The sequence below is a fragment of the Elephantulus edwardii genome, unplaced genomic scaffold, assembly GCF_000299155.1.
Source record: "Elephantulus edwardii isolate Elephantulus edwardi_28Jun2011 unplaced genomic scaffold, EleEdw1.0 scaffold00138, whole genome shotgun sequence".
In the NCBI taxonomy this organism is placed as follows: Eukaryota; Metazoa; Chordata; class Mammalia; order Macroscelidea; family Macroscelididae; genus Elephantulus; species Elephantulus edwardii.
In genome coordinates this window covers 7857958-7883051 of record NW_006399888.1, presented here as the reverse complement: position 1 = coordinate 7883051, position 25094 = coordinate 7857958, and the positions used below count along the sequence as shown (strand labels likewise).

The following is a 25094-nucleotide window of genomic DNA, read 5'->3' as shown; positions in this document are numbered from 1 at the left end:
TCCCCACAAACCAATAAAGGAGCCAAAGGTCAGAGAGCAGTGTGCTTTAATTTGTTTGGAAATACAAACTCACATGAATTGCTTTTTCAGGTCCCCTTACCTGGGCCTGACACAATGTGGAGTCCAAACAACTCTGCATAGTTACATTGAACGGGTTCTTGTGCTGCAAAGTCACTGAGAGCAGGTAGCAGTGAAACATTCCCAAGACAATCACTAGACATGCAGAACGTCAGCCAGAAGCGTGAGTCACTTTCAGAGGGCTTGCTGCAGGGAGCGTGAGGCTGTGCACGGTGTGGGGGGCAAGCCAGTCATGTCCAAGGGAGCAGGCACCCCTCTGCCTCTGAACCGAAAGGGCTTTCCTTCCCAAGGAAGCGTGTTCTCAATCTCTATACTTTCAGTCCAGATAGTCCTCCAAGCTGAACGTAGTGCCCATTGGAGAGTTAAAGCTAACCCATCGAAGGCATGAAGACTAGCTTACCTCGGCCTTCCCCTGCTCCCCAGAATGGAGGAAAGCGACTACCATGCACCCCATGAATCCAAAAGACTCCCCCATCCCTGGGTTTAAGCGTGGACGCAGGCCAAGCAAGCCTCAAATGCCCAGGTCTATTTGATTGTAGCTATGTTGGTGTGTCCTCATGTATGAGGTGGGAAGGTGCTTTGTTCTCTACCTGATCCAGTCGGAGGAGGAAGGAGGGGCCCAGGGCTGCCTGGCTAATGGTCCCTAGCCCATGTGCTTGTACTGCGACCGGTCCCGGGGGATCTGCACCTGGTTCGCAGTCATTTTGTGGTGGACGTGGTAAATGGCAAGCGTCACCACAATGACCAGGCCCAAGATGAGCCCCAAAATCAGCGGCAGGGTTTCCTCCAGCTGTTCACGCTCGTCCACCGGGCATTTATGCTCTGAAAGAAGGAGAAACGGGGTGAGGTGCTGTTGGGATACTCTGAACAACAAGTCAGCCCTCCCAGTAAAAAGAAAAAGAAAAGATTTCTCAGAGGGAGACTTGTGCTAGAAATATTTTCCCACCCAAACACAAGTCTCAACTGTGTAAACTGTCGACATAATAGAAAATAAAAATGTTTCCTTATCATCTGGGCCACATTCAGATACTGGATTCTGAGCAGGTGTGAACAAAATATCCATGTGATTTCTTTATGTTTTTAGGGGTTCAGTATTAGAAAACGCCATCATTATTTTTCTTTTTTTTTTAGTTCTCTCTCTCTTAAAGTATAAAATACACATGGAAAATTGCTTCAAAATCTACAGCTTTAAAAAAAACAAAAACAAACAGGTAAATACTAAATGTTGACAATAACATGGAGCAACTAAAGCTCTTATATACCATCAGTGTAGAATGGTGGAGGGTGGAACAATTATCTTCATAACTGTTGGGTAATTTCTAAAACAGACAAACATATACACCCACCTTATAAAGCAGCATTCTATCCATAGTTATTTACTCAAGAAATGGGAAAACTCAGAGGTACAAAAAGCCTTGAACATAACATCCTTAACAGTTTATTGGTAATAGAACAGAACTGGAAATAATCTAGATGTGCATTACAATAAATTTGATAAAAAATTACCACATAGTCATAAAACTGAGTGTTAGTCAATAACACAAAGCAATGCACTGTTGCTTCATGCAACATTATGAATGAGCCTCAGAAAATACCATGTTGAATGAACACTTCCAGATGCAAAAGATTGCATAATTTATTGTTCCATTTCTGTAAAGTTCCAATCTAAGTCTCACGTGAAAGAAGTTAGAATAACACTTACGGAAGCATGAAAGGGAAATGGAAGGGAGAGAGAGGCACAGAGAACTTTCAGGCTTGTTAGACGCAGTAGCTTCTACTTGGACTTACAACAAGCCTGTGTACAACCCAGCCAAGTCTTGTCTAGTCCAGTGTCCTCCTCACAATCTCCTCTGTGCTGAGGCTCATTGCCACCGCCACTGGGTCACTCCGTCTCATTAAGAGTATTCGTCTCTTTCATGGACATTTCCAAGCGTGATGTCCTTTTCTAAGGACCGGCCTTATTTGCATCCTTATTATTATTATTGCTATTATTAAGGAGTATAAAGGAACTTTTGAGGTGATGGGTAGGTTAATTATCTTGATTGTGGTGATGCCATCACAGCGACACGCATAAGCCAAAACTTAACCATATACACATCTAGTTGGTGCAGTTTTTACTGCATGCCAACTGTCTCAAAAAAGTATTTTAAATAAATAAATAAGCAAACATATGCTTACACTCCCACATCCTTCAAAATTAACATTTTGATAGGGATTTTTAATACAAGTACCAGAGAAGTGCTAAGGACCTATTGTTATTGTTGTTATGTGTCATCAAGTCACTTGCAAGTCATAGCAACCCTATGTACAAGAGCCCTAAATGCCGTTCTATCCTGTGCCAACCTTGCCGTCTCAGACACACTCATTCCCATCACTCCACTCACAGAATCAATCCATCTCATCGAGGGTCTTCCTCTCCTGCGCTCTCCCTCCACTCTCTCAAACATGATGTCCCTCTCCAAGGACCAGTCCCTCCTTGCAACATGCCCAAAGTATGTCAGATGAAGCTTCAGAATCCTTGACTCCAAGGAGCATTCTGGCTTCACCCTCTCCAGGACAAACCTGTTTGATCTCCTAGCAGTCCATGGTATATTCAACACTCTTCTCCAGCACCACAGCTCAAAGGCATCAATTCTCTTTCTATCAACCCTATTCACTGTCCACCTCTCTGATGTATAGCACGCAATTGCAAAGACTATAGCCTGGATCAGGTGCACCTTAGTCTCCAGCCTGATGTCTTTGCTCTTCAGTACTCTTGAGAGGTCCCTCCACAGCTGACTTTCCCAATGAAATTCGTCTCCTGATTTCCTGGCTGCTGCAACCAAGAGTGTTGACTGTGGAGCCAAGTAAGATAAAACTGTTAACTATCTCAATCTCTTCACCATCCATACTGATGCTACCAATTAGCACGGAAATTAGCCTTTCTCCTTATTGTCACCAGAAGGATTGCAAAGAATTAGTAAAGAGCATTTCCTTTCTCCTCATTTGTTTCAGCTCCAGTGTGTACCACATGTTCAGTATCAGACTGCCATCAAGATCTCCATTTTACAAGGATGAAACATGCCTGTGTCCCACAGTCCACAGGGGGCAGTGGTAACGTACAGCTCCTTAGCCAGAAGGTTGGGGTTTTGGTTTTGTCTATGGTAAGATCCTGCTGCTTTTAAAGAGAATAAAGGGTAGGAATGGGGTCTCTGGACATAGAGATTTTGTTAAGAACAAAGGTCATTTTCCCCATCACATTTCTCTACAGTTAATGTTGTTCTTGTTGATTGCCTTTGAGTCGAGCATGACTCATAGCGACCCTATAAACAAAAGGCCTGAAGCCTTTTTATAACTAGCGACATTATCAAAGTTCATAGAGTTTCCAGAGGCATGTTGTTTAGGAAGTGAATGCTCCTTCTGCTTCCGAACAGTAATGATAACATGAATTGTGGAGACTGCTACCTGGCTAGCAGCAATTTTATTTATTTCTTATCTTCTTAAGAAAGCACACTGGGTTTTAAATGGCTTGGAATGACTAGGATAGTCATTGTGAGGACAGTGCAGAACTGGAAGGCTTTGTTCTGTTGTTCATAGTCACTAAGAGTCATACCTGATTTGATGGCACCTAGCAACAATGACCTAATTGTGATCATGTCGAGTCTGTACTAAATTATAAAAAGAAAAGGTAAATAATTACACACAGAAAGAATAATAAAGATAATAAAAATAAAGGCCCAAGATCCTCTGAGCCGTGATCGCTGTTATTAGGCCTTATTTTTCACTTTTTTATACTGTATATGCCTACCAATAAATAGATGCATAATAAATTGATGGATAGATAGGAACATTTCATGACCACTGTAGATCTCAGTTATTACAGCAAGAGGAATCAGATACAATAGAACACTGTTAAAAAGACAGAAGTTTAAATCCCAGCTTTGCCAAATACAAGCTAAGCTATCTTGCGCAAGTCAGTTAATCTACCTAGACTCCAGTTTTCTGTAACAGAGGATCAATTCCTATTTGATAGGTTGAGAGGATCATATGAAATAATACAGAGGCCAACCACAGTGCCTGGTATATGTGCAGAGTTCAGGAATTGTTAACTAAAGAGGAAGTGCTGCTTAAAGTCTGCTTTAAGACTTATAAGTAACTCATTGTGTGTATATTAATCTGAAAGCTGGACAGTGAATAAGGATGAAAGGAGAAGAATCATTGCTTTTGTATTCTAGTATTGAGAAAGCTTTCGGAATATTTCATAGGCTTCCAAAATATCAAACAAGTCTATCTTGGAGGAAGTTCAATCAGGGTGCTCCGTAGAGGTGAGGAGGGTGAAAATTCATGTTTTGGACATGTTTTCAGGAGGGGCCAGTCCTTGGGAAAGGGCATCATGCTGGGAAAAGCAGAGAGTCAGAGAAAGAGAACCCTGCACAAGATGCCACAGTGACTGTAACAACGGGATCGAGCCTGTGGGAGACCGTGAGAATGGCAGAGACTTGGCAAAGGTCTACTGTTCATGGAGTCACTCTGAGTCCTAGTCAACTCAGTGGCACTTCATAACAACAAAAGTGTAGTTATTTTAAGCCTAGACATGTGTGGAGCTTAACAGTTAAGCTCAGAAAGCAACATATTATCAAACGAATTCCTTTTACAAGAATAGCAATTTGAGCAGACAGAATAACATCTCCTATCTCATTCTTTAAGAAAGACAAAGGGGGAGAGTTCTGGTGGCCTAGTGGCAAGAAGCTACACTGCAATCCCAGAGGTGTGCAGTTCAAATCCATGAGATGTTCTGCTGGAGAAGGAGGAACAATCTCCTCCTGTACCAGTCAAATCTGATTTGACGGTACACACACACACACACACACACAAATAATAAAAACAAAATTTTTTTTAAATGGGGGAAAAAAGAAAGACAAAGGGGAAATAGGTAATGTATTTTAACAAAAACAATTATTTTAACAAAAACAATTATAATCAAAATACTTGTTGCTAAGTGCCGTTGAGTCGTAGATGACTCATAGCGACCCTATGAACAAAAGGCCTGAGCACTGTTCATAGAGTTTCCGGAGGCAAGTCATTTTGGAAGTGGATGCCAGGCCTGCTTCCAGGCTTGTTTCAGTCAGGGGAGCTCCACCAAGCACTGCCCCCCATGGGTAACCATTATCACATCTGACACATCAGTGTCACAGTGTTTAGCATCAGAGCAACCAGCTCCAGTAGATGACTTTCAAACTGGTCACCAGTGCCATGCTGCCTACCCTAATGGATTTTTAAATAAAAGACCTTATCACAAACTCCTCACTTCCCTTAGTGAAATAGCATTTCGTCCTGCAGCTCACCCATTCTGGCCAACTGCTTCTGCAGACTGGTCTCCAGAGTCATGATGTTTATTTCTTTTTAAAAGAATTTGATTTTTCAGTGATTTAAGAGTGGAGTGAAGACCCTGAACCCAGCAATTTCAAAATCGGAATATAAAAATAATAAAATAATCACAAGAAAGGACAAATACTGCATAAAGCTATTATTGTAAAAATAGAAGGATAACTAGTAAGATGTGTATAAACATCAAAAGAGGGAAGGGAAAGGGGCTAAGGGGCCGAGGGTGAGGAGAGGGGGAAATTCCAGAGTGCAGGATTGCAGAATTTGGTGAGTGGACAGAGAGTGTGAAGGAATTAGGAAAGAACCAGTTGGGACCTGAAAAGTCAGGGTAATAGTGAGCATAGATCAATTGTGACTAGTTTTATGAGACACAATGTACAGGAATGATCAGATGAAACACAATGTGAAAGAAGAAATGTGTGAAACACAGTGTATATAATTTTTTAAAAAAACCTTTTAAGAAATGAAACAAAAAATAATAATGAGAAATGCTGGCTCCCATCCTCACTCACTCTTTATTAAGTGGTCAAATACAGGGAAATATCTCCATCTAGAATCTTGTATTCACAATACCATACAAATTCACAAAGTTTTGCAAATTGCAAGTACTTAAGATCAGACATTTGGCAGCAAAGTCTGACTTGAATGACTGTCAACGTGCTCATAGCTCCCAAGCACCTAAATCTGTGTGAAATAATGCTAATATGACCATGATCTGATACTTTTATTTATGAGTAAAGAAATGAAGAGTTTAACTGAGATGTTAGTGAAAATGAAGATGGACATAGTCCCATTGGTATTCGTTGTTGTTCTCGTTCTATGCCATCAAGTGGATTCCAACTCATCCCTTACCACACTGACAAGTCAATTCTGACTGACAGTGACACTCTGAGACAGCAGAACAGCCTCACAGACATTTTTCAAGGCTGTGTAAAGATTTACAGCAGAAAACTGCCTTTGCTTTCTGTCATGGAACAGCATGGTGGGTTCGAACCATGAACCTTCCAGTATACAGCCCTCTGTTTAACTCATAGCACTACCCATGCTCCTTATGGCTGAGTTGGAGTATTTGAAGCTCTGTTTCCATACTTTGGGCATGTGGCCAGGAGGGACCAGTCTTTGGAGAAGGACATCATGCTTGGAAGGATGGAGGGAAAGCCCAGGAGAGGAAGACCCTAGATGAGATAGATTCACAAAGTAACTGGAGTAATGGGGGTGGGGTTGTCAGAGACAGTGAGACTGCCTCAGGACAGGGCAGGGTTCAGGGCTGTTGTGTATGGGGTTGCCGAGGCTCGAGGGTAGTGGTCAACTAAATGGTACATAACAATAGCAACAATGCTGTAATCTCTGGAGGGGTCAGTGACCAGATCCTTTTCTCTGTGGAGCTGCTGTAAGTAAACATCGGACCACCAACATTCCTACCACTAAATTTAATGAACCTTAAATTCTATCTGCAAACTCTATAGACCCCAAGACTAAACTTCTGTGCAATAAATTGATTCGAAAAGCCACAGATGAGAAGCAAGGAGGCCTGGCTTATTCCTGCTGGAGAGAATGATTGTGTGATATTCCAAGGCCTCCACTCCCTGTTCCTCTCCACAGGACTTAGGGTCCTCCTGACTCTACCCTGGCTGGACTTAGCAACTCAGAGTAAACAGAGCAGAGACCCAGGGTGGGCCGACCCCAGCTGGAAAAGGCAACAAGCAGCCTTGATCAGGGAAAGAGTCTGCCGAAGACACTGCAGGCAAGAGATGTGTGGCCAGGTCCCTCAACCATAAACCCAAGTGCACCCTTTAAAATCACGATGTTTGGTTTTAGGGTCTGGTTGCTTGACATGTGTTTTATTTTGTTCGATGGCCATGGCAGTTAAAGCCATACTTGCGCCCAGAGACAATAACATGAGCTCTCCATTGATTTCAAAATGAGCCGGGTGTGGGCCCAGAGGTGGGGGCCCTCTGCTTTCTCAAGCTCTCCTTACGCCACAGGCTTCTCTAGGCTGATGGAAGGACGCGTCTTTGGTTGCTCATTAGGACAGATTTGAGGGTAGGTTGATCTTCCTCCATAGTTCCTCTGAGCTAACTAACTTTGGAGTTCCATAACCTTAAGAAAATATGTTTTACAAACTGAGAAGCTATTAAGATGCATGGATAATTTGAGATATTTGCCTGGAGACAAGGAGATTCTCTCATTAAATATAAAAAGATCAGAAAAAGTGACTACTGCGTGAAGCCTACTGTATCTGAGAAACACAGAAGGCCTTACACAGAATCTTTCTCACTTGCTAGATGGTAAGGCCCATAAGAGGAGGGAAACATATATTTCCCTTCATATAGCAGAAATGGTGTCTATTACTAGCCCCTTATATTCATCATTCCAACATATTCCATTTGGTTTATAAAGCAAGCTATTGTCGCTGTGCGTAGTAGGCCATAAGTCCCAGACCAGCCACCAAATTATGAGTGGAAGCTGATATATAAATAACATAAGACCCTGACACAACAAAAACAACTGCATGTGTGCACGTGTTTGTGTATATATGGACCTCTGGTGGCCTACTGGCCAGAAGCTCTGCTTCAATCCTGAAGGCACGTGGTTCAAGTTCACCAGATGCTCCATGGGAGAAGGATAGGCAATTTACTCCCTGTGCGATTAACTGCCTTTGAAAACTCACTAGAGGGTCTGCTATGGGTCAGTTCCAACTTGATGGACAACAACAATATCTTTATATGTTATATATATGATCCTATGGTACACACACACACACACACACACACACACACACACACGGGAGCGCTCACTGCTGGCCTAGTGGCAAGAAGCTGTGCGACAATCCTGAAAGCACTTAGTTTGAATCCACCAGCTGCTCCACGAGAGGATGGGCAATCTCCCTCCTTGGGATTAACTGCCTCTGAAAAGCTGCCAGAGGGTCAGTTGTGGGTCAGTTTCAACAACAGTATACAACAACACATATATCTACACATATGCACCATAACTCTCTCCCAGGTGTCCACAGTGGTAACTTCCTCATGAATACATAGTATTGGCTTCTTTCCTTTCCATCTTACTTTCCTACTCTTCTGTTATCATTTTCTAGAAAGATGCAGCAAATATACAACAAACATGCTGGTGGAGAGTCTGCTTCTAGGGGACCCTAACCGAAGACACTAGGACAGTAGAAGCCGGGAATGGAATTCTCTGGCTGGCTCCCATGAGGAACCCCCGCTGAATCCTCACCACAGGTCTTCGTGAGATCACTAACTGGATTATTTCCCTTTGGATGGTACTCATGGAGCCGTTAAGAGAAAAACATTGAAGGCTGCAAGTTTCTCGTCTGAAGGTACTAGGTAAATCACTGGTTCGTACAACACTCTGGATCAGAGTTTGTGACATATTCTACATTTGTGTCACAGAGCTTACATAGGGAATTTTACAACATGCTTGGTGTAGAGAGAAGATAGGGTACATCCACGCCAAGGACCTCTAACTATTACTGCAGATTCTGGCTCATAAAAAACCAGATACGACAGAAGAGAACTGATCCAAGGCTACAAATTTGTCTTCCTTTCATTTTTCTTTTTCCAAATTGTTATTTCTGTGAAAATTTACAGAGGGTATTGCTATTTCATTCTGTAATTCATATATGTTTAATAACATTCATCCTTACTGCATATTGCCTTTCTCTTCACCCATCTTCCTAAGTGTTTATTATCTATTTAGGGAGCTCTGGTGACAGTCCTAAGGGAATTGTGTTGCTTACACAAAGCCATGTCTCTCTGGAGGCTTGAACCCACCAGCCACTCAATGGGAGAAAGTTGACAATCTCCTCTTGTGATTTACAGCTTCAGAAACTCAATTGAGGGCCAGCTGTGGATCAGCTCAAATTCAGCAGTGAATCTGAATTTTAAATGAGTATATTATCTACTTATTCATATTGACCCCCTTCTCTATTACTTCCTATCCTTAGTAACCATTCAAGAAGGATTCTAAATGTAAACTTACCTTTAACATTTTATAATAGTGGTCTTATGCAGTATTTGTCCTTTTCAGTTGATATATGTCATTCGGTATAATTTACTCTAGATTCAAAGCTGCACATTTTTATGGAAACATGACCACAACATCTCCTGCTGAGTTGAAATCATCAGCTCCTGCATTAGCATAGAAGCACTTTAAGCACAGGAGCATCAGAACTCCTTAGCTATGTGCAGTCTCACTAAAACACCTTTCTTCCGTGCTCTACAGATCTAAGTAACAGACCATTTCTCAATCATACTGCTATATGATTCTATGGTATACACACACACACACACACACACACACACGGGAGCACAGCTGGCCTAGTGGCAAGAAGCTGTGCTGCAATCCTGAAGGCACGTGGTTCGAATCCACCAGCTGCTCTGAAAGAGAAGGATGGGCAATCTCCCCCCTTGGGAGTTGCCCCCCCCCAGGCTTGATCACTTCCTAAGAAACTTGATAACATCTAAGATGGTCATATCAAAGACCAGACTAGACAATAGATCCTGATAAGGGTCTGAGCCTGATCAAAATAGCTAAAATCTAACTTAACTATCATGCCAAATTCTGAGAAATACCATGTTAGTCTTCCCCAGGACCACTATATGAAGGAACTCCCCCCACCCCTAGACTGCCCACGCACCATTTCGATCCTGTCCACGTGTTGTGTAGCCGGGTCACTTGGCGTCCCTCTCAGACAGCGCAATAAAGGCCTGTTTGTCTCTTGGAACCAGTTTCTTTCTTTCTTTCTCTCCCTTGCCCTCGCACTCTTTTTTCTGTCTAACACATATCAAGCAACCAGACCCTAAAACCAAACATCATGATTTTAAAGGGAGCCCTTGGGTTTAGTGACTTGATGGCACATAACAAGAAGTCCAAAGTATATGGACTCAAGAAAGCCCATGAGCTCCTTGAGGGCATCTTAATATACTCATATGTTTACTGTAATTGCTCAGCAGGGGCATCTGAGTATGGGTGCACATCGAGACACTGGATCTGATATAAAAAAGCAGATGTTCATCCTCTCTGGCTGTCATTCTTCAGGAGAAAGGGAGGAAACCTTACTTGTTAGGAAGCTGTTGTCATTTCCAATTATAATTGAGAAGCTAAAGCCACCAACTCCTCTTTTTATCTTTCCAACTGTGGTGGCTTCCATGCTTCTATGATACGAGAAACTATATCACCATTATTTCAAACACCCGCAGGGTCACACAGAGTGGACAGGATTCATTGGAGTTTCCAGACTAAAGCAGACAAGGAAAGAGGACCCAGCAGTTACTTCTGAGAAAACCAGCCAAGAAAAACCCTACGAACAGCAGTGGAACGTTGATGCAGCCTCTCAAAGATGAGCCTCTAAGGTTGAAAGGCCATGAAAACACAAGTGGAAAGAGCACTGTCCTCAAGCTGGGTCATCCTTTATGACAATCCCAGGACCTTCACTCACTGATGAGGCTTAACTCAGAATAAGACTGAGCAACAATAAATAACCACTAACAATCAGAACATGGGACGTTTCACTCAGCATAATGTCCTCCAGGGTCACCCATTTTCAATAACATTGCATGAGTTCTTTGTTTTTCAATGCAGCATAGTATTCCATTGTGTGAATACACCACAGCTTTTCTATCCATTCGTTTGTTGATGGGCATTTAGGTTGTTTCCAACTCCTTGCTATTGTGAACAAAGCTGGGATAAACAGGAGTGTGTATATATCTGCTTGGGTGGCAGTTATGGTCTCTTTGGGATATATACCAAATATATATAGTGGAATTGCTGGGTCAAATGGTAATTCTATTTGCAACTTTTTGAGAAAGCGCCATAAAGCGTTCCATAGTGGTTGCACCATTTTACACTCCCACCAACAGTGAATAAGGGTTTCAGTCACAAAAGGACAAATGCTGCATAGTGCCACTGTTGTAAACAGGACTGACATCGGGATTGGGAGGAGACTCAAAAGATGGGATAAATTATGTATAGTGCATTGAAACAGATGAAGGAGAGAACTGTGTCAAAGGGATATATGATTAGGTATTATTGTCATGAAAAGAGTTCAGAATGAAGGCTGCACAGTGGAGTAGACTTGAGGGGAGGGATTGTATAACAATGAAAAACATTTTCTTTTACTTTTCAAAGAGAAAAGCGAGCTGGGGGGAGGGAGGACAGAGAGAAAAGTGCAACAATGAGTGAATGGAAATCCAAAGTCTCTGCAAATTTTCATTAAAATGAATAATAATAAAGAACATGGAATGTATAAAGTATGCTGGACAGCCAGAAATCATCAGAATTAAATGACATATACAAAGATTAACATACCAGGCACTAGCTGAAATAGACTGGCCTTGTCCATTTTGAGTTGGGCAATTATATGGTCTACAATTCTGGGAATGACAAATTGATGAGAAATGGTATCACCTATATCATCACAAAGCACATTTCAAAATCTGTATTAAAATGAAACACTGTTCATCTACTCGAAGGCAATCAACAACAACATGACCGGGTAGTATATTCATAGTCCATAAGGAAGACCAGTTTAGATGACTAGTATTCAAATTTACAGAGCAACCAATAGAGCCAAAGATGGGGACTTTTACCAACTTCTGTAGTCTGAAACTGATCAAACTAGATGTATTGATAATTATTGGTGATTGAAATTCCAAAGTCCAAAACGGAAGATGAGTCCAGTTGCTGGAAAATGTGGCCTTGGTGATAGAAATTATGCCAGACCAACAACTTAATATTGAAAATATCTTTCCTTAAAAACAAAGAGTTACTATGTATATGGACCTCATCTAATAGAATACACAGGAATCAAATAAATTTTTTTTACATTTTATTTGATTTGGAGTCTACTGTGGAAGAGACCATCAACTGCTCATATTCAAGTTCAGATTGAAGCTGGAGAGAGTTAAAGCAAGCAATCAGCTTAGCAACAAGTACAAGGTTAAACATACCTCATGTGTATTTGCAGACCATCCCAAGAATAAATGGGATGCATTGCACACTAATGGCCAGACAAAATATGAGACAACATGGACATCATAAATTAAATCACCAAAAGTCCTTTAAACACACAGGGAGGAAAAGGTCAAAGGGGAGTCTTATGGGACAATGAAACTTCTTCTGGAGTGTAGAAAACATTTCTAAAGGAAGAAATGATAGAGTGAAAGAACTGGGCAGAAGACAGCCAAGGGCAGCTTGAGGAGGTAAAGTAAAATATAACAACGAAAAATGCAAAGACCTGGAGTTTAAAAATCAAAAGAGAAAACACACTGGGCATTTCCTGAGTTAAAAGAATTGAAAACCAGACCAAGCCTGGAGCTGTAATACTGAAGCATTTCCCAAGCAAAATATTGAACAATGCAGGAAGCATCAGAAGATGGTGGAGAGAACAGTCCCTGTGCCCAAACCAAAGAGCTCTGGTGGTGGTGTCTGTAGGGAGCTCCCCTGCAGTTCAAACCCACCAGTTACTCTGAGGAAGAAATGTGGCCAGTCTCCTCCAGTGCAATTGGTTGTTGTTGTTGTAGAGCACTATCAAATCAGAACTGACCCATAGTTGACCCTTCAGTGGCTTTTCAGAGGCAATAAACCATATAGAAGGATATTGCCCACACCACACCCACAGAGCAGCTGGTGGATTTGAACCTTGTGCCTTTGGGATTGCAGTGCAGCTTCTTACTACTAGGTTACCAGAGCTCTAGTACAAGCGAGAGCTTCCACAAATCCACTGGAGGGTTAGCTATGAGTTCATTCTGACTCCACAGCAATAGATTGAGCTGAGTTGAGAAGAGTACAAAAAAATAACTGGTCAACCTTGAACTACTTCAGGAAGTAATTTTAAGAGCTAACAACTATGAAAGGTAGAAGTCTGAAGTATACTGGCACAGGGACCAAAACCAAGGCTCCAGGAATTGATGGAATACCAAGTAAGATGTTTCATCAGATAGAACTCCTTAATCATCTGCACTAAGAACATTTAGGACCTAGCCCACGGACTGGAAGAGAACCAAGAGCTCAAAACACATTGCACTTGCATGGGAACCGACTCGTAGCTGACCCGCCACTGGATTTCTAAGACTGTAAATCACACAGGAGGAGGAGATTGTCCATCTTTCTTCTGGAGTAGCTGGTGCATTCGAATCACCACAGAAATGCAGTCTCTGTGTTAGCATCACAACTCTGTACAGACTAGACCACTGATACTTCTTATCCAACAGAAAGAGAAAACAATTAACAGTAGCATAAATATCACAAGCAAGTAAATTCTGTTAAAGGTCATTTAAAAATGGTTGCAGCATTACTCTCATAGAGGACTCCAGAAGTTCAAGCTAGATTCAAGAGAACTCAGAATGAGAAGTATCGTCGCTGATCTCAGATAGAGGTTGGCCAAAAATAAAATGTAAAAAAGATGTTTACCTGTGTTCAACTGACTATACAAAAGCATTTGACTGTGTGGATCACAACAAATTTTTGAATAGCAGTATGGACTCCAGAACACTCAATTGTGCTCTTGCAAAATGTGTATATAGACCAAGAGGATAAAAAAATGTATATAACCAAAGAGGATGATGGGACGCTGCATGGTTTACAATCAGGAAAATTGGACCATACAGTTATACCCTTTCACTATAGTTTCACTATAGTTCACTTTGCCTGCTAAGGAAATGATCTGAGAAGCAGGAGTGTATGACAAAGAATGCATCATCATAAATGTGAAACTTTAACAAACCGCAATATACAAATACTACAACCTTGCTTGTTAGAAGTCAAGAGGACTTGCAGCACTTAAAGATGAAGGTCAAAGACTATAGCCTTCACGATGGATTACATCTCAACATGAGGAAAGCAAGACCTTTTACAACAAAACCAATAAACTTCATGATAAATATTGGAAGTTCCCAAGAGACTAAATGATATAATACATTGGGCTAACCTGTTCCAAAAGCCCCCTTTTTACAGTGGTAACAAGCAAAGGCATCCCTTTGAGGACTGAGGTGCACCTGGCCATGGGATTTTCAATTACCTCATAAGAATGGGAAAGGTAGACCATGCGTAAGAAAGGCTTGAAGAGCAAAAAGATTGGAATTATGGTGTTGGCAAAGGATATTGATTACCCTCTGGTCTGCCAAAAGAACACACTAATCTGTCTTGGGACTCAGCCAGAATGTTCCTTAGCAGAGATTATGCGGAGACTTTGTCTCGGGTATTTTGGACATGTTTTCAAGAAAGATCAGTGCCTGGAAAAGAACATGATGCTTGATAAGGTAGAGAGTCAGTGACAAAGAGGAAAAGGCTCAAGGCAGATTGACAGACAGTGGTTACAACTATGGGCTCCTCCAGCTCAGCAAGCCGGGAGGGTGTACAGGACCAGGCGATGCTTCCTTCTCGTGTCCATAAGGTCACCACACACCAGGAACAACGTGAGGGTGCCTAGCAAGAGCAAGAATGAAAAGGGATGTGTGTAGAAATAGAGACAGAATTCTGGAGATAAAGACGAGACAGCAATGGAGAGGATGCTTTCTAAATGCCTGTTAAATATAACTCTTTAATAACAGCAAACAGAAGCAGCCTTCAGCTTTTAATGTTTCTTATGTCTTTATACATAAAAGCTTCCTTTCTTCCAGGCCATGAAAATGCTCTAATTGATGTGTTGTTGCCTTCTGATGTGTGCCTCAGCCTATCATAGTCTGGAATCTCCGGAGGCCAGGAAAGCAGTGCGCCAGGAATTAATTGTGGAAGGGCAAATCCATCAACCTCAGCCAAGATGTATGGGGTGCCTTGAACCAGTAGCTTTCCTAGGAGCTTGATAGATATGCAGTATTTTGTTTGTCCCCCAAAACCAACTGAACTGTGCTTGCTAGTAAGATCCCAGGAGATTCCTGTGCAACTAAACAGATGCTTGGCAAAGAGACTTTTGTGTGGGAATCAGCATTCACGTTCCATCGACTAAAGGGACTTGTATGATAAAGACATCAGTGCTGACTTTGGCTGCTCTCAGCCCCTGGGAATGTCCACTAATGCATTTCACTCGCCTCTCTTTGCCTTTCTGGGCTGTGCTTTTAGTTGCCAGTTAACTCCCCATTTCTTGTGGCCCATGCACTGCCCAGTGAGCTCTGGTGGCTTAGTGTTAAGGAGTTGCACTGTAATCCCCAAAGTATGTAGTTTGAAACCGTCAGCTCCTCTGTGGGAGAACAATGGACAATCTCTTCCTATTGAGTTTACTGCCTCTGGAAACACACTGGAGGTTCAGCTATGAGTCGATTCCCACTGGATGGTACACAACAACAACACATACTGCCCAGTCTTGCACCATCCTTCTTACTGTTTGCAGATTAGACATTTGTGCCTTAAAGGGCTTTCATCACCTAGTTCTTGGAAGTGACTAGAAACCTAGATGATGATGTTTTCCCTCTTAGTCTGTTTTGGTTGGAAGTTCTGCTGAAGCCGTTTCAGAATCGAAGCCTCTGCTGGGAGACCTGCAGTAGCTGTGCTTGAAGGGACTGGTTAGGAATAAAGCCAGGTCTCCCCAAAGGAAAGCAAGCACTCTACCACAGAGAGCAAGCATTGTACCAGAGAGAGCAAGCATTCTACCATGGAGCCATCAGTGATGCGGATCTCTTCTCACAATTTTCTCTTGCTTCTCATAGAATGTGAAAATGCAAGCTGTCAGGTTGGCACCTTTACCTAAGAAACAGGATCTTCATAGGAAATCTGTACGTTAGGGGATCCTGTGTGGCAGTGGCCGCTATCCAAACACACAGGAGCACATGCGCACAGCACTGCAATAGTGTGATGATAAAGCAGACCCTCACCCCCTGCCTGCGTGCAGGTATGCTCCACGCAGAGCACGCTAAGGTTCCTTTCTGAGGAACGGGGGTGAAGCAGATCCTGAAAGGTCTCCCAAAGGGAAGCTTTTAGATTCTACCAAATCAAATCCGAGAATCTCTTACAAGATGCTTTACTGAGCAGATGCTGTGAGACAAAGGCTCTGAAAGAAGCCGGGAACAATAGCCTGGCTGCCACATAAGGAGACAAGGATCCAGTGAGTGGCTCTGAATGAAGCTTTCCACCCCTGGAGGTTTAAGGCTTAGCCTCAGGACACCACACTGGAACATCCTAATTATCCCCCAGAACAACCTAATTGAAATACAATTTGTTTGTGTTCCATGTATCTCCATTTAGGGAGTTTACACATTTGCAGGCTTTCCAGGTCTCCCCAGCTATTGTTCCTACAATATGTTTTAAAGTTGATAAAAATCTGCTTTTCACACCTCCACACACTGAATTTCTCAGACTTTTAGTAAAATAGCTCTGGCATTTTTTCTATATTTATTTTACACTTGCTTTGTACACAGCTCTAACAACCTTCTCTGAGATTTTATTTCTCGGTCTATGGACAAATAAAGCTGGTTCGAGGTCTGTGGGGTATTCAAGCTACAGCGTACCACACAACTCTATGCAGTTAGTTTATCTGTTTCTTTACATCTCATCATCAACAATATGTACTATCTGTGATGAATGTTGTGGTGAATTCTTTGCTAATGTTATTATTCTGATGTTCAAAGACGGGATTTACAAAAAAGATTGTTAATAATGCAATAATAATGAAAATGTAAAAGCAGTTATTTGACTTACATCTGAAATGACTTAGAATAACACTGTCCAAAAGAACCCAGGAACTGCCTATCTGGGCAACAACTCAGAAGTAGGCCGGGACAGGCTGGAGAGGCTGTGGTCTCAAATTGATGAAAGCAGCAATTATGGAACCAGAAGTGGCAAGAGGTGAAGAAGCACCTTGTCATAGCTGATCAGTAAAATAAAAGGAAAAAACTAAAAACAAAAACTTTATTTAAAAACAAGGCAAATTTTTAAAAAACAAAATTCTAAATTAAAAAAATAAAATTCTATTAAAGAGACACAAGGTAAATCTCTATTCCATATTATTTTTAAAATGCTGATATTTTCTTTCTGTCAAGGCACCTCTGAGCAGACTCCCTTTCAGTTAACAGCCCATCTTCTTAACAGCTTGCCCTACTCAGAGACTCCAAAGATTAGGGAAAAGTTTTCAATTAGCAGTAATCGCACCTCGGATAAACCTTACTGGCTACGATATTGCCACTGGGCAAAGCTGAGATTCCAAAGATTAATGAAAGCGCTCATATTAATGAAAGCTCACTCAGAAGCACTTATACTAGAAATCTTGTTCAATATTTCCATAATCAATTCCTGGTTAGGAATCATCGTAAGTCAAATTACATTTACAATCTTCAGTTTAAGAAAGATACTGACTGATAAAAATGTATAGCTAACTGTGAGCCAGTTTTGAGGTACTTTTTCAATTGTATGACCTTGATACTTAAGGGTTTAGTCTTAATTTCAGAAACTTCATTATAATGGATATACCCTGTCCTTCCAAGAGAGCAGATGAGTGTGGTGTTCCTTTACTAAATATATTCAGTTCTAACTGGGTTGGCAGTAGAGCCTTTGAAAGTCTCCATTAAAAATCTTTATAACATCCATTGGTGCTATATAAACTTTCCAAAAAGCCCCCCAGAACAAACAAACAAACAAAAAATTCATTTTCACTGAACTGGAACCAACCCAGAGTTGACCCTCCAACGGGGCTTCTAAAGATATAAATGTCACTAAAAGAGATTGCCTATCTTTCTCCCTGAAGCTGCTGGTGCATTCAAACCACAGGTATGACCTTGGGGTAATCAGTGCAACTCTTTACAGACTACACCACCAGAATGTCTTCATATTACATGTCTCTGTTGCACAGTATATAAGTCTTTATATTATCAATTCAGTCAAAAGTAAGTATCTGCAATATGCAATATGCACTGTATTAGGTGGTAAAGACAAAGAAGAATAAGAATCCAAAGATCTCTTTCCAAAATACTTAAGATTTCTGAAAAGCCTTCCAAATAGTTAATGTGGAAACTGAAGGAAGAATATAGCAGTTGCCTCACCTCCCCAGAACTGATCACTTCCTGAGAAACCAGTAACATCTGAGGTGGCCAAATCAAAGACTAGACCAGACAATGAACCCACAATAAGGCTCTAGGGCTGATCACAAAGACTCAAACCCAACTAATTAACACCCTAAATTCCATCTTCCTCAGTCCTCAGCAAGACCCCTACAAGAAGGAACTCCCCCTAATTGCCCACATATCATTTTGACTTTCTCTACTCCTGCTCTCTTGATGTCCCTCTCAGACCATAAAATAAAGGCCAGTTTGTTGTTTAGGACCAGTTTCTTTCTCTCTCGCGCCTTTCTTTTTCTATCTAACAGAAAGGTGTATTTCTAATATTTTGAGTTGTTGTTGTTGTTGTCGTTTACCATCAAGTCATAACCGACCCGTGGGTGACCCTCCGGTGAGTTTGAAGAGCCAGTTAATTGTATAGGAGAAGATAGCTTATCCGCCTAAGGAGCAGCTGGTGGATTTGAACCAGGTGCTTTGGAGATTTCAGCGCAGTTTTTTACCACTGGGTCATCAGAGTGCCCTATATAACTGAGCTGTCCTGCTGTGTGTTGGGTACCATTGGGTCGGAACCAATCCACAGCTTACCATAGGTGGTTTTCTGAGGCAATTAATTGCATAGGAGGAAACTGCGGATTCGAACTACATGCCTTTGGGACTGCAGTGGAGCTTCCTGCCACTGGGCCACTAGAGTAGGGAGTGCATTTTGTAAAAGCTGAATTCCTTGAAACGTGATAATGTATGACACAGTTGGAGATACCACAATATCCTGAGCATTTAAGTGGTTGTACACCTGGGAAGGGAGTTTCTGGGTGGTACAAAAGATTACAGTAGTGTGAATTCACCCAGAGACTCCTGGAAAGACGGGCTTGGCGATCCACTATTGAGAAAGGTCATCACCTTGAAAACCCTACAGAGCAGTTGTCCTCTGCACACAGAGGTTTGTCATGAGGTAGAACTGACTTGACAGCAACTAACAATAACAATTCACTGGGGGTTCCCTACCCTAGGGGAAAGACACTAGTTGATGTCAAGTCATTTTTCATTCATGGTGACCCCATATAGGCACAAAAGAACTGTTCCATGGGATTTTCAGTGCTAGTTATTCTGACACTCTTGGTACCAGCAGCCATAAAATTAAAAGATGAATTGCATTGGGAAAGTCTGCTGTCAGAGATCTCTCCAAAGTACCGAAGAGCAACAATAACAGTCTGAAGACTAAGGTGAGCCTGGTACAGGCCATAGTCTTCGCAATTATTTGCTGTGCATCAGAAAGCTGGACAAGGATTAGACATGATAGAAGGAGAATTGATGTCTTTGAGCTGTGATGTTGGAGAAGAGTACTGACTATACCATGGACTGCCAGGAGAACAAACAGGTTCATCCTAGAGAGGGTGAAATCAGGCTGTTCCTTGGAGGCAAGGATTCTGAAGCTTTGTCTGACCTACTTTGGACATGTTGCAAGGTGGGACCAGTCTTTAGAGATGGATGTCATGCTTGTAAAAGTAGAGGGATAGTGCAAGAGACGAAGCCCCTCGATGAGATGGATTGATTCAGTGACTATGGTAATGGGGTTAGGTGTGTCAGAGAGAATAAGATTGGCACAGCATAGAGCAGAGTATAGGGCTATTGAACATAGAGTTGTTATGAGTCACAAGCGACTCAATGGCACATAACAACAGTTATTTTGAAGATCATCACTCCTTTCCTCAGCCAAAAGGAAAGCGCCATAAAGCCATCAAAAACCCTCACTGTTCATTCCATCAGAATAAGAAGTATCCCGCACTCAACTCAAACTCACGGTCATGGCGTCAGTTTTGAGTCATAGTAACCCTTCACTGGACTTCTGAGTCTGTGGATAGCAACCAGGGAGACTAGCCATCTTTCTCTGGTGGATTTGAACTTCTGGGTTAGCGGTACAACTCGCCGTGGACAATGCCTCTTTACCAATCACTCACAAATGAGAGAGATAGGGTATAAATAGAAATCATATCCTTATCATCCTTTGCCTAAAGCAGACTCATTAAATTGTTAGTAGATTCAGTCAGACAAATAAATTTGGACTTCCTCACTACCTACCTTCACTGGGATGCAAAGGACCAATAGAATGGGGCATCTTGAATTTGTCCCAGCTGTAGCCTACTGTCACCTTTCAGGGCTAACCTTCCTCTAGCAGAAGCAGAAAGGATAAAGCACCCATCATCAGGGACCTTTCTCTTCCTGAAGCCTCTTGGAATCCCTCTTCATGAGTGCCAACTAGAGGCAGATCAAGGTATCTCAGTCATGGCAGCCCGCCCCCCACCGCCCTTCCTTAGCACTGGTCCCAGTGCTCAGTTAGACTCTCTATCTAGGTGTGTCTGAGAGATCGAGGGAGAACTGAAACCCAGGGAAAGAAAGAGCCCTCTCCAAAGGTGAAAGCTTCCTCCAGGGTGCGTGTGTGTGTGTGTGTGTGGGGGGGGTGTCTGTGTGTGTGTAGGGGGTTCTGGTGGCCTCATGGGTGTGCAGTTGTGCTGTCAACTCAGTGGCAGACAGCTGGAACCCATCAGTTGCTCTAAAGAAGAAAAACGGACACTCTCCACCCATGCTCTTTATAGACTCTGAAAACCTACTGGAGACTCGGCTGTGTTGGTTTCAACTCAAGATCCCATTACAACAAGGACAAGTTATGTATGTAGTAGCCCTGGTGGCCTAGCACAAAAGGAGTTATGTGACCCACCCAGAAGCAGAAGCAGAATCCATCGGCTGCCCTGAGGGATAATCTCCTTTCCTGTGATTCAAAGCTTCTGATTGATACCTCTGTGGAAGGTCACCTGTGAGTTGGCTCTGACTGGGAAGCAATGAATGGGAGGTTTTTTGGGTTGTGTATGTGGGAGGAGGGGGTATAGGGAACAGTAAGAGGATAAAAGGATTTTCTTGACTCTTGATGAGTAGGGACTTCTGGTGGCCTAGAGGTAAAGAATTAACACTGTCAACACAACGGTGAGAATCTGCCAGCTGCTCCATCAATGAAAAGCAATCAGTTTCTGTGCAATTTACTGCCTCTGAAAGCCTGCTCAAGGATCAGCTCTAAGTTGTTCCCCAAAGGAACACAACAAGAACAAAGATAATTCCAACTTGAGAAGGTTAGCTGCTTTTCACCTTGGGAAATTTGCATGAGAATTGTAGCTTCCCTCCACCCTCCCAAAGGTGACTTTTCTGACTTCTTATTCAGCAAGGTATAACTAAGCAGAGGAAAGAGAAAAAGAAGGAAGGAGAAGCTAAAAGCCTGGAGGAGAAATGAAAGAAATCAGAGAAAGAGGGGAAGGAGGGAAGAAAGACAGAGAGAGAGAGAGAGAGTGTTGGAGAGAGAAAACAGAGGAAGTAAAGAAGGAGGGAGCAGAGACAAGATAAAAGCAGAAACAATGTAGATTTTGATCTTTCAAAAACATTACAGAAGGAGGCGGTGCCATCCCATAAAAATCCAAACCAGGTTCTGGCAGGCCCTGCCTCCCATTTGCCCTAAAATCTGCCATCCCACCCCCCAACTTACCTTCACTGAAGACAAAATCTGAGATGATGTCAAAGGGCTGGATGTGGACTGCCGACAGGATCATGGTGACCGTCTTCTGTGGGTCACTGGAGACCAGCGAAATGGTCTGCTGGGCTTGACACTCGTAGGACCGGCCCGCTGGAGTGACCAAAGCCGAAAGGCGATGCGAATTGGCCGTGTGTTTTCCGGCTGCAGCAAAGGACAAAACCACCACTAGGCTCCGGATCCTGCAGAAGCCCAGCTGCTCCTCACTCCCTGTGCCCACACCAGTCAGGTGCCCGAGTCCTCTGTGCTGCCTCCCTGGGCCTGGGAAATCTGTAAATGTTCCTCACTCTCAGTGTCAGCCTGGTTCCCCAGTCTTCAGTGCTGTTTTCTGGGCCTAGGGAATCTGCAAACTCAGAGTGAGGGCGGAGGAAAATGCCCTCCTGGGAATATGAGATTTAGATTGCTTTGTGGAGGTAAGTAGTACCTAAGTACCCATCCTATTTTGCAATATAAAACCTGACAAAGGAGACCTCAAAAACACAATGAAAAACAATGACCATTTTCCCCATTTCTTGGGGAATAAACTGTTTTCTGACAGTGCAGCAGAGTTGCAGGCGGGCACTGTAGACTCCTGCACATACAACCTTTCTGGACAGCATCCTTATTATGAGATAGAATTAATGCGACCTCATACAATAACGGCAACAGCCCCATTTGAGCCTAAGTGTAGCTTCTTTCACCTTCAAATTTAAATAGGGACATTCTTGAATCAAAATGTTTACAAAAAGTGAAATGCTTTGTTCTGTGATGAGAAGAAAAAGAGGTGAACAAGGGAGAGAAGTGAATTCTTTTTAAAGTGCTCAATAAAATAAAGGTGATGTTTGCACAATATTGCGATCAATAACACTTGGAAATGGTTAAAAAGGCAAATTGTGCTTGTGAATTTTTCATTACATTTTTTAAAGTGTTCAATTAATCTCTCCACTCAGTATTGAGGTAGCTAAGGACCCCATTATGGGTGAGTTAGATGTTTTCAAAAGAAAAACAATTGAAAGGTGGTCTTGGGTGGGCCTGCACATAACCAATAAGTGTCGTTATTGTTACAGTTCTTGTCTCTGTGTTTCTGGAGGATGGAAGTGGGCTGTTGAAATGATAGGCAGGAACGTGTAATAAAGTCAGACAGCGGGCAGAACCTTTTGGGATGGCTGCAGTGTGTGGTTGACGCGGAGTCTGAAACATGCCATGCACCAAAACGCATAAAGGTCATTGAATTACATGGCGGTCGGCAGGAGAATTTGCACACCCCTTGTAGTTTTAGCGCATGGAAAGAAAACATGTGACACTGCGGCCTAACTACAAAAGCCGCTCTGCGCTTCATGGCCTGGAAATGGCGCTCACTTCTTGAAGCAAGGCAAGCCACGGAGGGCAGACTGATGCTCCCGCCCTTGAACCCAAGCGCACACATTCAAGGTCCGAGCCCTAGCGGACATCCTGGCCCATTTGTCTGTTTCCTTGGAACGCAAATCAAGGCCAGACGTGGCCTGGGGATGCACAGTTGGGAATGATTTTCAAAACCCCACCCAGCAGGAATTTAGTCTCCACACCGCTTCTCTTGGCTCTGTTTGTGTTCTGCTAGGCTCCTTCCACAGCCCTGCCCGCCTCTACTCACGGCTGACTGCGTCTTTAAAATGGGTCTTCTCAGAAGAGTCGTAGATGAACTGCACCTTGCTCAGCCTCCAAGTCGCCTCTGGGCCCTTAGACGTATTATGACTTTCCTAGCAAGCAGAGGGAGCAGGGGAGGGGGGCCTCCTCAGTGCAGACACCCTGTGCTCCCCCCTGCCCACGCCCACCGGGGTTCTGTTCCCCCTCAGCGCGCGGAGTTACCTTTACAAAGAGCATTTTGAGTGTGTACGCGCGATCCACCCAGAACACCTGCAGCTCTGACTCGTTGTGGCCACAGCGGCCCTTCACTTCAGCCCCCCGGGTCAACGCGATGTCAGCCTGTTCCGTGATCAGCTGGGAACACAGACGCCCCGCACCCCCTCAGCGCGCCAGGCCCCCAGAAGCTGGAAAGGGGGGCGCGTCCAAACTCCAGGCTGCACGCTTGGGTGCTCCTTGGCGCGCGCGCTCTGGCGCGGCGCTGTCAGGTCCGGGAACATGCGGTTAGGTGCTCTACGTGCAGACGGGGGCGTTAGGGAAGCAGAGAGAGGGGGTTACTTCCAAAGCAGGCAGGGCGAGCAAAAGGCGTTAACAAGCCGGAAACCCCATGCAGCATTCGGGACCAGCCTGCAGGGGCGTGGGAAGAGGAAAAGGTGGGTGACACAGTTTCCAAGGGGCGTTGAAGGAGAATCCCCTTGGCCCTGGTGCCCTAGGAGCAAGCTGGAGGGGGAAAGGTTCCTTACATCGACATAATTGCTGGCCCACACATCATAAGGCACAAGAAATTTGGCTGCAAACTCTGCCATGAGACACGTCGTCCCATTTTCGCGCACCACAAATATATCTTTTTCAGGGTTAGTGGAAAGGCCTGAGAGATTTTCCACTTCTTGTTCTGCCATGATTCGAGCTACTGTATCTGCGGGAGAAATAAACAAACAGATTCCATGGGCAAGCCCACGCGTCTGAGAAGCGAGGGTGATGAGACTGCGCGCTGCGGGCACTGGGGTTACAAAGTTCCCGCCGGTGGCTGTGCGCTCTGCCAGACCTTTCTCTAGCCTGGACCAATAAACTCGACTCAGCTGCTGCTCCTTTAAAATTAAAGATTTAAAAAAAAAAATGCAGAAAGTCTTGCTGATTAGTCTTTTTCTACGTCTTGGATGTTTACACCACATTTTGCTTGCCAGTACTTGGAACCCATCGCCTGGCGCCCTGCGTGCGTGGGATATGCTGCACAGGTGTGTGATTCAGGGGAACTCCCTGGCCCTGAAAAGGAAGCGATCCTCCCCCGCACCGCCCTCCGGCCCCCCAGTCAATACATCAGAGCGCATTTTGATCCTAAAGTGTCCTCTTTAACAGGCATCCTCTATTCTCTGCAAAGAGGGTACCCCGCCCTTTCGGTTGCAGAAACACTACTCACGGAACAGCATCAGGAGAACACGAAGTCTGTCTGCGCTGGAAACAGTCCCTGTTTGGAGATCCAT

General features: G+C 43.4%; 1 protein-coding gene across 2 annotated transcripts; it reads right to left on the bottom strand.

Moving 5' to 3' along the window:
- Positions 1 to 614: 614 nt before the first annotated feature.
- LAMP5 (lysosomal-associated membrane protein family, member 5) lies at positions 615 to 25094 on the bottom strand. Of its 2 annotated transcripts, XM_006894244.1 has the most exons (6): positions 25031 to 25094; positions 24357 to 24529; positions 23839 to 23970; positions 23624 to 23729; positions 21970 to 22158; positions 722 to 900 (listed from the first exon to the last, which is right to left on the bottom strand). In XM_006894244.1, exons 1-6 carry the CDS (start codon positions 25092 to 25094, stop codon positions 722 to 724), a joined length of 843 nt encoding a protein of 280 aa, XP_006894306.1. The 2 variants fall into 2 exon arrangements, with proteins under 2 accessions (XP_006894307.1, XP_006894306.1); XM_006894245.1 differs by lacking the exon at positions 23839 to 23970 and having other exon boundaries at positions 615 to 900.